At 45.9% G+C, this 16,492-nt stretch overlaps 1 protein-coding gene across 2 annotated transcripts in view; it reads right to left on the reverse strand.

Moving 5' to 3' along the window:
• TMEM255A (transmembrane protein 255A) overlaps positions 1-1,517 on the reverse strand; it is a 52,086-nt gene extending 50,569 nt beyond the window's left edge. Inside the window, exon 1 of one of the 2 annotated variants that reach the window (XM_038588207.1) lies at positions 1,250-1,517. In XM_038588207.1, coding sequence (XP_038444135.1) covers positions 1,250-1,307 — 58 coding nt within the window. In that variant the 5' untranslated portion in view covers positions 1,308-1,517. The remainder of the gene's footprint in view (positions 1-1,249) is intronic. The other variant, XM_038588208.1, reaches the window with a different exon arrangement.
• Between the last annotated feature and the right edge of the window lie 14,975 nt (positions 1,518-16,492).

A 16,492-nucleotide genomic window follows, 5' to 3' on the forward strand; every position in this document is an offset into this window, starting at 1 on the left:
CAGGCTGACATAGGGGGTTCAACCCTCTCCCCGCCCCCTCCTCTAGAGATGTTCCCACGAATTCATCACAGAAGACCTGAGCAGATTGGATGGCAGGAATTCGGGACGGAGGAAATTTGTAGAATGTAAAGTATGTTGGCAAGACATAATTTGATTTGGTTCGAGTGTATCCGAGGCGAATTTTAAGATTAGGTGGGATCATGGTTTGACAATCCCCTCCCGCTCTCCTGGGCTCCAAATTAATTTCTCCGCCCAGTGAAATCATAGGGCTTGGGAAGGTGCCTAACAGCTGAGGGGGACTGGGTTTGTGTTCTGTTTGTAACTACCAAAAAGCAGCTTCAAGGGACAGCCAAGTTGGTGTCTAGAGGTAGCTGTGGCCCAGATGTGATGAGGAAAAGTGTTGAACCTAATCAGGCTGGTGGGTCCCCCCTCCCCCTCCATTACACCCCGAGAGAGAAAGCGCGACTTCGGAAGATGCGCGGGCTCGCGCTCGCTCTTTCTTTCTCGCGCTCTCACTCGTCGTCCCCCCCCCACACACACACTTTTTTTTCCACACTCACGCACATTCCTTGCATTTGGAGCAGAATAGGAATCAAATTCAAGGAATGTGGATCCTGACGCTGCAGACGGCAGGGATGGGCTGTCTTGAGTGATTACTTAGGAATTCCCCTCCCGCCAACCCCCCTCCTTTCTTCTCCCCCCCACCCATCCCCCAGGGTTGCGCAACACCCCCCCATCAGCGAGGTGCAAGTCTGCCCCCCCCCCACTGCAGCTCTGAATTTCTGGGCAGCTTCGACAGAGTTGGGAGGGGGCGAGGACTCTGCTTCTCCTAATTGTCGTTAGTCGTGAGCTCTTAGAAGTGACGGGGACTTTGCAAACAGGGAGCGTCGAATGGAAAGCGAAGGCGCAGGTTGCAGGGAAGTGTTCTGATCCCCAGACAGCTGGAATTTACCACCGGCTGCAAGTCTGTCGGCACACGCACACGCACACGAACACGCACACGCCCGCACTCCGGGGCGCGGGTACCCCGACGCAAGCTTGGCGCCCCCATCTCCGCGCGTCGCCCCCGCCCCCCCGGGCCGCTCCCCTGGGGCCCCGGTCGGCCACCCAGACGCTGGGGCGCGCGGACCCCCTACCTAGCCCCGCTTCCCGCTCCATGGCTCCCGGGGCGGCCGGGGCGCTCGTGGTCCAGAGGGCAGCGCACTCACCCCTAGCTGCCCCCGCCCCGAGGAAGGGCGGCTGGACTTACCCATGGAATCGGGCAGGGACATGTCGCTGGACCGCTGCTGAGTCAGGGACTGATGCATGGTGAAAGCTGCCCTGTGGCCCCGGCCCCCGAAGCTGCTTCAAGCGCCCCCGGCTCAGGGCGCCCCGCAGAGCATCCTACTCCGCGGCTGCCGCTCCCCGTCCCTCCGAGAGCTGAGGGAGACTGCCTCTGGTTGCGAGCTGCAGCCCAAGTGTCGCCTCCCCCTCCCTTCCCCTCTTCTCCCTCCCTCGTCTTCTGCCTCCCTCTGCTCCGGGAGGCAGCAGCATTGGCGGTCCGAGCAGCGGCGTGCGCTTGCGCAAGACCCCCCCTCCCTCCCCCTCGGCCCCCCCATCCTAGTTATCCACCTCCCAGCCTCCCAAGCCAGACAGGGAGCCGTTTTCGCCCCTTGGGGCCAGGGCTGCGCAGAGAAAGAGGGGGAGGCTACAGCCTGGGGCCAATCGGCCTTCTCTGTACTTTGGAGAGAGGGTCTTGGGCAAGCATCCTGTTCTAGGATTTATAATTGGGGAGGGGGCACAGTCAGAGGTTCAGAGCTGATGAACACACACAGGCACGCGCGCGCGCATGCACACACACACACACACACACACACACACATTTGTGCAGGTTTGGTCTTAGTGCTTCCAGAATGACATAATGGAGCTGGAGATGATCCAGAGAAGGGCCACTCTATAATCAAGGGGATGGGGGAGGGTAGAGGGGCTGCCATATGAAGATAGATTAAACAAACGCAGACTCTTTAGTCTAGAAAGATGAAGGCTGGGAAGGGATGTGACCAGAGTGTATAAAATTATGCAGAGATGGAGAGAGGGAACACAGCCTTATTCACCAGGTCTGAGAATTCTAGAACCAATGGCCCCCTAAGAGCTAGAAGGAGATTCAGCTAAAGCAAATATGACTCTGCATCAGCACCATCCCAGTTTGTGCTTTGGTCAAGATGCTTTTATGTCAAGGATCTCATCTTCTCATCACAGCAGCCGTGCAAGGCAGGAAGAGGAAGAATCCATAATCCCATTTTACAGATGAGGAAACTGTATCTCAGAGAAGGCACGAAAATTTCCTGTAGCCACTCAGCTAGTAAGTGGCAGAGGTGGGATTTGAACCTAGATCTGTTGGACCCTCAGGTTGGTGCTCTTGCTGCCATGGCAGCTGAAAAGACATATTACTCTATATGGTGTATTGAAAACCTAAGGAATTCATTAGCCCCAAGAGGTGCAACAGGATGTAAACACAAGTAGCTTTGGAAAGAATGAAATAGCTGTGGCCGCCAGAATCTGCTGTGGATTGCTAAGGGAAGGGTAGAGGGGAAACGTTCTTGATCTTGGAGGACAGCAAAGTCCCTCCTAACTGATCCTTCCAGACCCCGTTAGGATATTGGGCTGGAATCACTACCTTGTCAGCCCAGAGGGTGGTTTTGAGTCCTCAAAACAGTAGCAGAGCAGAATGAGGTGGAAGGTGAAGAAGAGGATAACAGTGGGCTGCAGTTCCCTCGGCAACCCAGCCCTGTGGGCTCCGCATCCCATGGAATTTACCTGTTTGAAGGCATCCATTCTGCCCAGTGAGAGCTCCCAGGTTCTTATTGCCAGGTCTCCTTCCAACCACCTCCCCTGATGGTAGTGGCAACCCTCTTTCCACGTCCTCCCGCCAAAAAAAAAAAAAAAAAATCAAGTATAAAATTCACCTAAGAGTCTATGGGATGAAGAAGAGAACTTGGTTCTTTCCAACTCTGGCTTGCTCATCTACTGTGAGGCTTTGTTTCATTATCCATGAAATGGAACCAAGGGCCCTTGCCCTTTCCCATCTCCCAAAGGAAGAAAAAGATGCTTCCTGAAGGTTAAAAAGGAAGCCCTTTGTAAAGAACTTGAGCACCCCAGGGGCCTGGCTGAATGCCGTGTCAGGTATTATTAGCAGCTTTACACTATAGATGTGGTTTAGAAATCTGTGATATATGTCCTAGATAGAGACAAGATGCCCACGGGTGTAGAGGTGTGTGTCTTAAGCATGCTTGGCTCATGTGTCGATCTCCAGTAAGCTCCACAAAGGCAGGGAGCAGTCCTGTACTTATACTTTTGCCATGTTTGTCTTCAATTCTGGTTACTTATCCCCACCCCTTTCACTCTAAATATCTCATATATTTAATGTGAAGACTTCCTGCAACCAGTATTAATTTTTCAGGAGTTCTTCATAACTAACTGATTTTGTTTCTGTGAAAGTAACCTTGGAGAAAAGGGGGTTTATACAGGCTGGAAAAGACACCTTTCTACATTCTTTAGAGATTTTGGCTCCCCTCTAGCAACCAGAGAGCTCGCAATCCCTAAAGAAGCCAAATAGAAACTTGTTACCATGTTGGTGTCGATGGACAGACAGAGGTGCATTACCCATCAATTGATACAGAGGGCCTATGTAATTTGACCTTTACAAGCAAAGCCATAAACGAGCGAGGGAGGGCTTGCTTTATGCAACATCTGTATTTCCAAATCCTGCGTGAAAATTAAAAGCTATTTCGAAAAAGTATGAGAGGAGCTGGCCATTTAGAAGAACTGCATACTGTATATTTCCTTCATATGTCTCTTGGGGGTACCTTATGGGACTTGGAACACAGCAGGCTCTCAGTCAAGTTAAAAATGACTTTGAGACCAGGAGCAATGACCATAGCAGCAGCTGCAGCAGCTCAGTGAGTAGTAGCAGGCTTCTCCCCAGAGATAGTGTGCTTATTTGGACAGAGGATCTGGGATAAGGGGAGGGACTAGGATGGGAGCTTGGAAAAGAAAAAAATAGAAAGAAAGCAACCCACATTTCAAACAAGACTGGCACAAAGACCCCTTTTCCTCCCCCCCCCCAAAAGAAAAGAAAAGAAAAGAAAAAAAAACAGTGTATTTTACTCTGAATGAGCTGGACAATTAAAAAGCAAGAGGCAGTTTTTTCATGGGCTCTATCCTGATTTTTTTAATGTCAAAATGCATGTAGATTTTATACAGTAATAGGCTCGTAGTAAAATTTACCAATAGTAAAGCCACCTAAATGAAGGAACAGGTCTTTCAAGCCAGCGAAGGCTACTATAAAACTGCTTGGTTAGCTTTGGATAAAAAATAAATTATTAAAATGGCTTAAAATAAATCCTTTTCATTGCAAGCTTAATCAAGCATACAGTGTTGCCCTAGGTTGCAAACTGTTTTATAGCACGAGGAAACATTTGCCAATGGGGCTCTGCAGCCTGCTTCTCTCCATCTTCTTCAAACCAATGATGAGAATGCTCCCTAGAAGGCTTCGGACCACTAGAAAAATGCCAGATGGTGTTCTGTCTCTAACACATTCACCCTGGGAATAGCCAGAGCACTCCATCACCTTCTTATTTTGATGATCAATTTGACGAAATTATTGTAGAGCCTCCCTGATTCCACATTTGAGAAATGTAGGCTGGTGGAGTCATGTCCACATGGATACATACACATAAAGGCATTCATGCATATTTGGAATGATGGCCACACAATTATTCACAAAAGCACACACACTTACACACGCACACATCCCAGCCATTCTCTGTCCACCCTGGTTATCACCACCTACCTCTCTCAGTTCCTACACTTGAGTTGACTGAAGATAGAAAGGAGCTTCAGCATAATGGAGAACCTCAAAGTGTCCAAACATCCCTAATTGAGGTTGGGGTTGCATTTTCCAAACTACCTTAGGTCAATGCCTACCCAGCACCTGCGCCACAAACAGCTGAATCTTCACTGTGGAGAACCACGTTTGATGGTGTGATTTCGTCCAAGGAGCTTGACTGGTTCCCATTGTCGGCTGGTCATTTTCTTTGGGTACCAGGAAAAAGCATCTCAGCACCAGAAAACAATGCTTGGTACTTATCTTTACTTTGTCACTGTTTTTTTCCTATCTTAGTGACCGAACACTGTAAGTACCAAACATTATGTTTTTCAATACCAGTAAGAAAATTTTGGTAACATGATTTTAAAGGAACGGAACATCATTTAATCACCAATACCTGTTATCGGATACTTCAGAGGTTTCCAGTTTTTCAACATTTATAAATAACACAATGAACTAAATATTCGCATCTTTATTATCATAGGATATAATGTTATAGTGGAACCATCGGTTCAAAAGTTTCACATACATATTTTCTAACAAAACATTTTTATCACCATACGTACGGTAAGGTGCACAGGTCTTAAGTATACATATCAATAAATTTTTATATATACACCCCTGTAGCCACCACCCAGATCAAGATGTTGAACCTTTCCAACATCCCAGATGGCTCTCTTGAACCCCCTTTCCGGCCAGTAACCCCCCCCCAGAAGTAACCACTATCCTGATTTCTATCATCAAGTCTGAATATTTTTAAAAGATTTTATTTATTTATTTATTTATTTATTTATTTATTTATTTATGAGAGAGAGAGAGAGAGCATGAACTGGGGGAGGCCAGAGGGAGAAGCAGACAGACTCCTTGCTGAGCAGACCCAGGGGTCGATCCCAGGACCCTGGAATCATGACATGAGCCAAAGGCAGACGCTTAACGGATTGAGCCACCCAGGCATCCCCAAGTCCGAATATTTTTGAGGCTTTTTTTTTTGAGGCTTTTAATGCATATTGCCAAATTGTCCTCAAAAATACTTGTGGCAAAGTTCCTTCCCACCATCAACATGTCCAGCATGTGTGTGGATCCTCACACTCTTCTTGGCTTTACCTTGCAAAGGAGATGTTTCAGCACTTAAGACACACACCTAGTTAAAGCCAGAGGCAGGAAGGGCCAGTCAGGAAGCTGGATCGGGGTTCAGCTGGGTACTAGGCACCTGGTGGGAACCACAGATCTAGGAGCCAGGAGGGAGACAACACAGTGTCACCGTCCATGAGAACCTTAGAAACCTCCAGCTGCTTAGATGTTCTCATTATTGTATTCATCATTGTTCTCTGTTGCATGTACCCAAAGTCTCCTTTTTACATAGCTTTCAAAATGTCCATAGCAATCACATAGTTATGCCTGGTCCATAGTAGGGACTTAAATAACTGTTGAATATATGGCACTTTTAATCTATTGCTTTTTTTCTGCTTACTGGAATAAAACATGACACTGTAAAAATTCTCCAAACTGCAGAGATACATGATGCAGCAAATTACTGTCTCCCCCACAATTCTACTTCCCAGAGATAACAATTTATGGGTTGAAATACATTTTCCTGATTTTTTTTCTCCAGGCATACTTTTGTTGGTTGGTTTGTTTTGAGAATGAAATACTCCTTTTTAAAAATAAACTTCTCAATAATAAAACACATTTTTTGTTAAACTATGTAAGTTGTATTTAATAGCTTTCAAATACACCTCATCAACATCCATCTTCAGTCAATCAAACATTCGTACACAATAAAACTCCCTTTGACTTATGTTATGATATCTATTTAGCTCTTAGGGGCAAGGAATGGAAATTACAACTCATTTTTGATCACTAATGTGTGATGAAGAGCATCAGGAGAATTCTATGACAATGAATAGAAAGAAATGATTCAGATTTCAAAGCACATTGCTTCGAAACATTAACAAAAACATTGAAATGCTACAGGTATACATGCTTCCAGTAAATTCTTGATAGAGTAGTTCAGAAAAACATCTGTTTCTTGCTACAGAAGGGAGGGTTTCCTTTTAAGATAAAAGTCTGTTTTTTCACAGAATTTCACACGTTCCTAATTTGAAGGGATAAAACAGCAACAGAGAATAATAATGCATGCATCAATGAATACACTAGGGAAATCTTGATATTCAAAAAGGCTAAATGATGCTTTTGTGAATTGTAGAATAAATTTAACAGAGGTTAATATTCACCAAATGTTAAGGTTAGAGAGAGACGGGTCAATGGGTAGACATAATTAACATATTTTATACAGTAAACTTTATTGAAGGAAAATCCATACAGAAAAATTCACCATACATATGACTTTTTAATCAGGGGGAAAAAGGGCAGGGGATGAGAGTGAGTGGTCTTAAGGCCACAGGACTGGGTTGGGGGATCAGTCGGTGGTTCTCACAGTTTGGATATTCTGGTTCACCTGCCAGAGACGGCGGTTGGTGGGGATAGCGGAATAGCTTTCATTTAAGCTGTAACTGCCCTGTTTCCTTTCTTTAATTAATTACAGAGCTGAGTACATCCTTTCCCTGTATCCCCATCAAAAACATTCATTAAACACCTAATTAGATGTGGCATTGTCACAGGTGCAGGGTTGGGGGGGAGGTGCATCCCACTGCTTGGTTCAGGTTTGAACTGGAGAGGATTTCTGTGTTCAGTAGTTTCTGGGAATCAATAGATTTGCTCCCAGTTCAAACTGCTCCACAGAGTCTTTAAAAATGTTTACACACTGTGACCCAGTAATTCCACTTCTGGGAATCTGTACTAAGGAAAGAGAAATCTAGACCAAGATTTATGTGCAAGGATGTTCGTGGCAATGTTCTTTATAATAAGGGAAAAATTGGGGAAAAAACCCTGAAATGCCCCCAAATTAGGGACATAATTAACTAGATAACACAGCCACATGGTGCATATGTTATGTAGCTGTTAAAATTGTGTTTTCAAATATTAAGGACAAAGAAATATCCATAATAATGAGTGAAAAAGCAGGCTGTATAGTTTGATCTCAATTTTGTTTATTTTTTAAAAGATTTTATTTATTCATGAGAGACACAGAGAGAGGCAGAGACATAGGCAGAGGGAGAAGCAGGCTCCCCGCGGGGAACCTGTTGTAGGATTCGATCCCAGGACCCCGGGATCATGACCTGAGCCAAAGGCAGACGCTCTACCACTGAGCCACCCAGGTGCCCCAATCTCAATTTTGTTTAAAATTGTATATATGCACAGAGAAAAATGACGAGAAGGGAAGCCATAAAGATAATGTAGTTAACTCTGGGTAATGGAACTACAGATGACTACCTTCTTTTTTATACTTTTCTGAGTCTTTCAAATATGTTCAGTGAGCATGTATTCTTAAAATTAGCCCCCTAAACCTTCCAAATTCTATTTTGTAAGCAGATTAAATAAACCTGTGAATGTTTCATAACTTGCACTCTGTCCTCCCTGCAGTGTGGGCAGTGTGGGCTGCTCAGGACCTACCTGCTTTGATTCCCTGTGTCTCTGTCCCTCTGTCTCTGTCTCTCTGTCTCTGTCTCTGTCTCTCTCTCTCTCTCACACACACACACACACACACACACACACACACACACTCGGCTCTGCTTTCAATCTTCCTTGCCCGAGTGCAAGTTTCAGGCAGTGTGTCACCTCTTTCAAGGAAATTTGTACTTCTCTTTCATTGTGTGATTAGTAAAGCTTGGTGGTGCTGGCAGGTGGGCAAGTACTTTCTCTGGTCCAGCTCTTTCCATGCCCCTGAAAGTACGCCGGTAGGGGGCTGTCTACTCTGTGGATTGCCTAAAAGGAAACCGCTTTTCTGAGTGACTGACCCGCCTGGGAAGATGAAAGGAACTCTGCCTGGGTTGGGGTGGGTGGGTGGAATTTGAGGGAGAGGCAAAAGAGAGAGGGGGAGAAAATGAGCACCTTTGTTTATTAGCGAGGACTCCTCCGGTAAGGTTGCAATTTAGCGTCCTCCTGTTTAGAAGAAACACAGCTTTGCAGTTCAGTTGGAGCTGTAAGAAGTTCTGTTGAAGATGAAATGCACCTAACTCCAGACCTGCCTCTCGGCTCTGACCAGGAACCCAGAATCCTGCTATAACGAGGAGAGGTTGTCTAAGAAAGCCTGCTCCCCTTTAGCAAACAGCCGGCAGTTGCAGAAGTGAAATAGGCACCTCGAGCTCAAACAACACAGAAGTGTGTATAAACTAAAAAGTGAAAGTCTTTCCCTTCCCAGTCTCACTTTTAAAAAAATGTTTTAAATATTTTATTTAAATTCAATTTGCCAACATACAGTATAATAACACCCAGTGCTCATCTCATCACGTGCCCTCCTTAATGCCGTCACCCAGTCACCCCATCCCCCCACCCTCCTCCCCTTCTGCAACCCTTTGTTCGTTTCCGGAGCTAGGAGTCTCTCATGGTTTGTCGTCCTCTCTAATTTTTCCCCACTCAGCTTCCCCCAGTCTCACTTTTAAGAGATAACCTCTATTAGAAGTCTGGGGTGTCTTTTCCCAGACTTCTCCGTTTTTCCTGTGCATATGCAAGTATACACGTGTACACACACGCACATTACACACATAGGTAGCAAACAAAAATGGAACCAAATCATAACTCTTATTCTGCCACTTACTTTAAAAAAAAACAATTCTATTTCATGGGCAGATAAGCATGTCCGTATATACAGATTTACCTCATTCTCCCCCCTCCCAGCAGCTGCCTAACATTCCATCTTGTGAACGTCTCAGACTTATTTAACCAACCCCCCATGGTTGGACATTTAATTTAGTTCCAGTTTTTCATAGTTACAAGCAGTACTGCAGTAAACATCCCTGTACATATACCATGGAATCAATTTAAGGGGAAATCTTCTTTCCATCAGCTGTGCATTACCTAACCATTTGCAATTAGTTTCCTGGGCTCTGGAGAACAGTTTTTAATGGCTATGCCAAATGTTCTGTAGCGTCCCGAACAGTCCAAGGCATCCTTTCCAATTAAGTTGCAGTCTGCTACCCTCTGCATTTTAAACGACATTATGCGTTAAGGACAGGGCACTGTCTTACATTACTGGTACAGTGGTACGATGCTGTAGCTTAATACGAATGCTCTGCACTTGAACGGGCACCGCCTGACCAGAGTGGGCGGCCAGAGGCTGGGGGGACCCAGCACCATCACCCAGGGCAGCCCCACCCAGGGACCAAGATACGTGACCTTCCCTCCTCTGCTTACTTCCCAGCCTCTCTCCACCACTTCTGGCAGGAAGGCCCAACTAGAGAGTAAGGCACTTTATGTGCCACCTATGGGCTCGAGGGAAAGAAATAGGGAAGCACAAATGCCAACATCCGAATTGAAGGGCATCAGGTGGCTTTCTGCCCCTTTCACCCCCGTCCCCCAAGTGCCCCCTCTTGTCCAGGTACTCCTTGTCTCCGCTGCTGTGCCTTCTGGAGGCGTGAAAGGCTTTTTCTTTGAAGCCTTATTTGGAGAGGATCTCAGTCATCGCCTGCACCACCATCAAAGCCCGTCTGTTCTTCGAACTCCCAGTTGCCAGGATTCGTTTGTGTTAGCGGGACAGACAGACAGTGCTTAAGGCTCGGCCTCAGGAGACCCTTTCTAGCCCTGGGCCTTGGACCACACTGATGGCTCAGAGCCTCCATTTTGACATCTGCAAAATGGGGACGATAAGAGCACCTTCCCCATGGGGCTCATGTGCCATGAGATGAGATCGTACGTGGCAAAGCGCATCGAAAGCAGGGGAAAGTGCAACGTGATCGCAAAAGGTGCCGTGATGATTTATGAATGCTTCCTCCAGACAAGCCCGTTTTGATTTGTTTCTGTTGAAACCGGGGATTTCTGGAGACTACGGTGCTTTAACTGGGAGGAGTGCTTATTCCAGCGAAAATGTCCAGGCCGTGGGGCAGGCCAGTGGGGAGGCTATTTTGAGAGGGGGAAACCCTTCCAGACTTCCAAATCCACATATGCAGGGGCTTGCTGGCACGGCCAAGGAAGAAGACTGGCAGAGGCCCCCAGGCAGAAATGTCGGGAAGGTCTCCTTTACTCCTTTCTGTCTCCAGCTGAGAGGAAGATGGGTTGGAGGGGGGCGGGGGCAGTGAGGACAACATGGATTTCTGAGGGCTGGCCCGAGGACCTGTCCTCCCCAGGGAGATGTGTTCTAGCAACTGTTTGGTGTATTTTTAAAGGTCAGAGAGGCTTTGGCTCTATAGGATGGAGTGGCTGTGACACCTGATTAATGTCTGTGCAGTACTTTCCAGAATGAAATTTAATCAGCAGAATGATTGCAGCAAGCAGCTGCCTGGAGGAAAATGATCCTGTTCTAATGGTGGCTTGTTTGATGTGTTGGCATTGTAGTGGGGCACGTACATTATTAGTCCAGCCCAGGGGGCCCCAACCAGGACACTGGATCAACTAGTAAGGAAATGCAGTGAACACCAGCAAGCCCCTCTCTGGCTCCTATGTGAGGCCATCACTGTCAGATTGCCAGCTCCTCCCTGCTCCCAGGACCTTTGCTGTCAGCCTCCTTCATACCCCAGGGTCTTTCCTGTCTGCTCCTTCAAGTTCCTCCTCGCCTTGTTACCCATTCCTGGAGTCCCTCTGATCCATCACTCGCAGCGCCCCCCTCCCCAGCCTCCAGGCCTTCCCTGACAGCCTCCTCCAACACACTCACAGGTATGCATGTTCGTCCATCTCTCTCCTCCCCACCAGAGGTGCTCTCCAGGCTTCAATGGAATGAAAAACGGCCTCTCCTCACCAAATGACTGGAGTCCCCTGGTCTAATTAACCCTTCTTGGCCTACTTTTCCATCAGAAGCACAGAGGTTATTATGCTGATGTGGCGATTCTGTCGTCCGTCTTACATTCTCTAACAGGTAGGAATCCAGCAGGGACTGAGGTGACCGCCATGTCCCATCATCCAAATGACACAGTGTGCTTTACATCTAGGCTGACGACGTTGGGCCTTCCTCAGCAGGATCTATGGTATGAGATGCTTCCCCAGTGGCAGAGAGAGGTTGAAGGAGCCAGGCACAATTTCTTGCTGATCTTTGTTCCCTGGTTTGAAAAATGTCCATACAACCCCTCTAGAGCATACTCTACCATCACCATGGGGATCTGATCCAGGATGAGGGCAGTGCTGGGAATTGTTAAGGCCCTGGCTTATACTGGAAAGGGTAACCTTTGTGTGTGTGTGTGGGGGGGGAGTGCCTGGGTGGCTCAGTCGGTGAAGCGCTTGCCTTTGGCTCATGTCGTGATCCCCAGGGTCCTGGGTTTGAGTTCAGCATCTGGCTCTCTGCTCAGCAGGGAGCCTGCTTCTCTCTCTCCCTCTGTGTGCTCTCTTTCTCTCTCTCAAGTGAATAAATAAAATCTTTAAAAAAAAAAACAGGAAAGGGTAGCCTTTCAGGACCAAGAGGATCAAAATGGATAGTGTCCCCCAAAGCCCTCTCTAAGCTCAAAGAAAGAGTTGAGCAGTCTCTTCCCCATGCGTAGTTGAGAGTACCTCATGACTTCCAGGCCTTGACAGAGGAGCGAGAAACAGAAGAGGTCAAGAGAGAAGCAGCAGGAAAAATTCAGCCACCGTCAGCGCCACCTCCCGCCACCATGTATGGGGTAAAAAGCTGCCCTCACTGGAGATGGATGCAGCTGCCATCCTGTCTCCTACTTCTCTTGGCCCTGGGGAAGGATTTCCCAGATGAGACAATGTGCAGGGTGGGCAGTGGAAATCCCCACTGTGCCCGTGATTAAAGGAGAGAGGGACAGAGAGACAGTTATCTCGAGGAAAAGAAGGGGAAGGCCAAAGAATAAAACAAGGATTTCCCCCACTAAAATAAAAAACAAAAACAAAAAAGAAACACTCCTAGGCTTTGTCTGAGGCACCACCCTGGGGCCCTATGTATGAAAGGAATCTGGAATCCAGGAAAAAAAACAATTGACTAGTGTTCCTAACCACATTAAGTTGTACATGTGTTTGGGGATGTCTGGAGGTGAAGTTGGACCACGGGGGGCAGAGATGGCATCCAAAGTTAGAAAGCACTATGACTAGCACACAACAAACCATCGTTGAATACTTGCTATGTGCCAGATACTGGAAAGACGTAAGATTCAGATCTTGCTCTCAAGGAGTTCACAATTTCACAATTAAGTAGGGGAGAGAGATTTGTTAAAAAAAAAAAAAAAGATAATTTCGGCACAGAAAACTAAATGCAGTGGTAAAGGTGTAAGCTGGATATCGAGAAAGGACTGAGAAGGTGTTCCTCACCCAGGCAGGAGAGATGGAGGAAGTGGTGCCTGATTTAAGTATTAAAAGATTGACTCATTCATCCATTCATTAGGATTTAAGCCCCATAAGGTCAAGGACTTGTTTTGTTCACTGTTGTAAGTCTTTTTTTTTTTTAAGATTTATTTATTTATTTATGAGAGATACAGAGAGAGTCAGAGACATAGGCAGAAGGAGAAGCAGAAGCAGGCTCCTGCAGAGATCCCAAAGTGGGACTTGATCCCACGACCCTGGGATCATGCCCTGAGCTGAAGGCAGACGCTCAATCACTGAGCCACCCAGGTGTCCCATTCCTGCAATTCTGACACTGTTTGCCTCAAGTATACGGAGGTGGGCTTTTAGGTGTGTATATATTTATCATTGTTGTATCTCCCTGAATTATTGATATTATTATTATTATTATAAAATCTTCTTCGCCTCTACTAACAACTTTTGTCTTAAAGCCTATTTTGCCTGATATTACAATCTCCACTCTAATTCTCTTTTGGTTACTGTTTTCACTACATCTTTTCCATCCTTTTACTCTGAACTTAATTGTGTCTGTGAATCCAAAGCACGTCTCCTGTAGACAGCATATAATTGAATCATGCTTTTTTATCCATTCTTCCAATCTCTGCCCTTTGGTAGTTGTGTTTAATCTGTTTGGATTTAATGTAATTATCAAAAAGGTGAAATTAATGTCTGCTCTTTTGCTATTTGTTTTTTCTATTCCATGTCTTTTGTGTTCATCAATCCCCTCATTACTGCCTAATTTTGTGTTAAATGGATTATTTTCTGGTCTGCCATTTTGATTACATTATTGTTTCTTTTACTATATTTTCTATTATTTTCTTAGTGGCCTCCCTGGAGACTGTAATGAACATATTAACCTATAAAAATCAAGTTGAAATTAATGCCAATATTATTTAAGAGCTTTGCTCCAAGAGAGCTCCATTCCCTCCTCCCTCCTTTGTGCTGATTGTCGAACCAGTTACCTCTTTAGACACCATATGTCCATCAACACAGGTTTATCATGATTACTTTGTACAGTTGTATTTTAAGTCAGAAAGGGAAAAAAGGAATGTGTCACACAGTCTAAAGTTAATATTACAAGTTGCTTTGACATCTGGGAAAATTGGGAATGCCTCCACTGGCCAAACTGCAAATTTCCTTCCCTCCTCTGCTTCCACAGATAAGGTCCTCTGACCAAACAACCCTCCTTATCACAGACACCAGACATGGTGCCTACTTATCCCTGAGTAGTGGGCTTTCGTTCCCTGCCAGCCCATAGAATTATTTTAACTAGCCCATCACGTCTTCCCATGGGAACCAGGGATCATCCCTTCCTCTTGATACTACCAAGCCTGCTTCCCACAATGCTTGGTTGTTCACTCTGATCCCAAGTGCAAACCCTCTGTGGCTCTATGTGACATGCAGTGCCCTCCTCCTTCAGGCTCTAAGTATATATGGTTAATAAACTGCCATCAGTCTCCTGTGTCCAGCTTTGGGTGTTGTATGTTCAATCATCTCCACAATTCTAGGGAAGAATCCCTCCCTCATCAATGGGGTGAAGAAGAGGAGATCAAAACAATTGGCATCATGAAGCGGATAGACCAACCATGATAAGGACACCTGGTTTGTTTTAATTAAGTGCTCATGGCTAAATAACTGATTCCACGATTTGGCAAATGCTGTCTGGGACAGAGTTGCCAATTGCTGATGGATTTGCACTTTGGCTTGTGGGGCACTCTGTGGTCTTTGCCAGGTATTGGTGGTGGCTCTTCTCTCTCTAAATGCTCTAATCCTCATGACAAGCATTGTTGCTAATTGGCTATACCCTAGCATGACATACTGTTGGGTTTGGCCTGGATTTGGCAGGTGGTCTCTGAGGCCTCTAACTGTGAAAGCAGCACACACAGTATCCTAATCACTTGGCACTTTAGTCCCAACTACCAAAGATGGGCTGTAGCTCTCTGGTTACTGTGTCTAGCCTGGTTATTATCACTGGCTACTTGAGTGGCCATGCAAACCTTGTTTGTGCACTGCCAGGAAGGGCCTAGAGACAGCTCTTGGTGAGGTTTGAGGAAAGGAAGGGGACCACCATCCTAGGAAGAATTAAGCATGGCATCCCAGTTTGCCTAATAGTCATCGTTGTCCAGACAAGGGTAACATCTTTGTTTCTGTAATGTGCTGCTACTTCCCTTGCTACTGTCACGTATGATCTCCTGACCCTCTAAAGATATTGAGGTGCACATCCATGGTAACCCATGGCCCAGGTACTGATTTTTTAGAATGGTAAGGGGTAGGACACCTGGATGGCTTGGTTGGGTAAGCACCTGCCTTTGCTTAGGTCATGATCCCAGAATCCTGGGATCAAGCCCCACATCAGGCTCCCTGCTCACCAGGGAGCCTGCTTCTCCTTTTCCCTCTGCCCTCCACTCATGCTTGTTCTTTCTCTCTCTAGTGCTCTGTCTCTCTCTCAAATAAATTTTATTTTATTATTTTTTTATTTTATTAATTTTATTATTTTTTAAAGATTTTATTTATTTATTGATGAGAGACACAGAGAGAGGCAGAGACATAGGCAGAGGGAGAAGCAGGCTCCATGCAGGGAGCCTGATGTGGGACTCGATCCTGGGACTCCAGGATCACGCCCTGGGCCAAAGGCAGGCACCAAACCGCTGAGCCACCCAGACGCCCCTCAAATAAATTTTAAAAATCTTTAAAAAAAATTAAAATGGGAAGAAATATTTTGTACTTAATTGCTTTCCCAATACATAATCCCTGGCCAGGGTGTCTGGGCTTTGCCTAGCACTGCTGCTCACCAGCATGCCAAAGGGCTAATTTTATGATCATAGGACTAGATGGATCTCATTCAGGCCATAGACAAAATGATTTTGCTGGATGCAGACCTCAACCCTGGGAAGATTGACATTCCCTGGAGGAAGAGACAGCTGCCAATGAGGCAGGCCCCAGAACCCCTGAAACTTTCCTCATAACCACCGAGAGATCCACATCACAGGTGACTGGGCAGAAACAGAAACTAAAAGTTGAGGCTTTCCTTGCCTAGAAATCTAAATTATTATAAGGGAATTTTTACAGATAGAAAAATACGGGGGAAAAAAGGAGGCCCCTGTGGGGAAAAGAGTAGAGCCATAGCGAAATTGTGGACACAATGCTCTTCTGCGATGCCATTCTGCTGTTTATGCCCTGATGACAACAAAGAACTCACTCCTCAGGGTTGAAAGGAAAAAAAATAAATTGAAATAAAGGTACACAATATGATACAATTGGAAATATAAAATTTACTAAAAGAATTTATATAGCAAAAAGACA

Source organism: Canis lupus, chromosome X, assembly GCF_011100685.1.
Source record: "Canis lupus familiaris isolate Mischka breed German Shepherd chromosome X, alternate assembly UU_Cfam_GSD_1.0, whole genome shotgun sequence".
Classification (NCBI taxonomy): domain Eukaryota; kingdom Metazoa; phylum Chordata; class Mammalia; order Carnivora; family Canidae; genus Canis; species Canis lupus.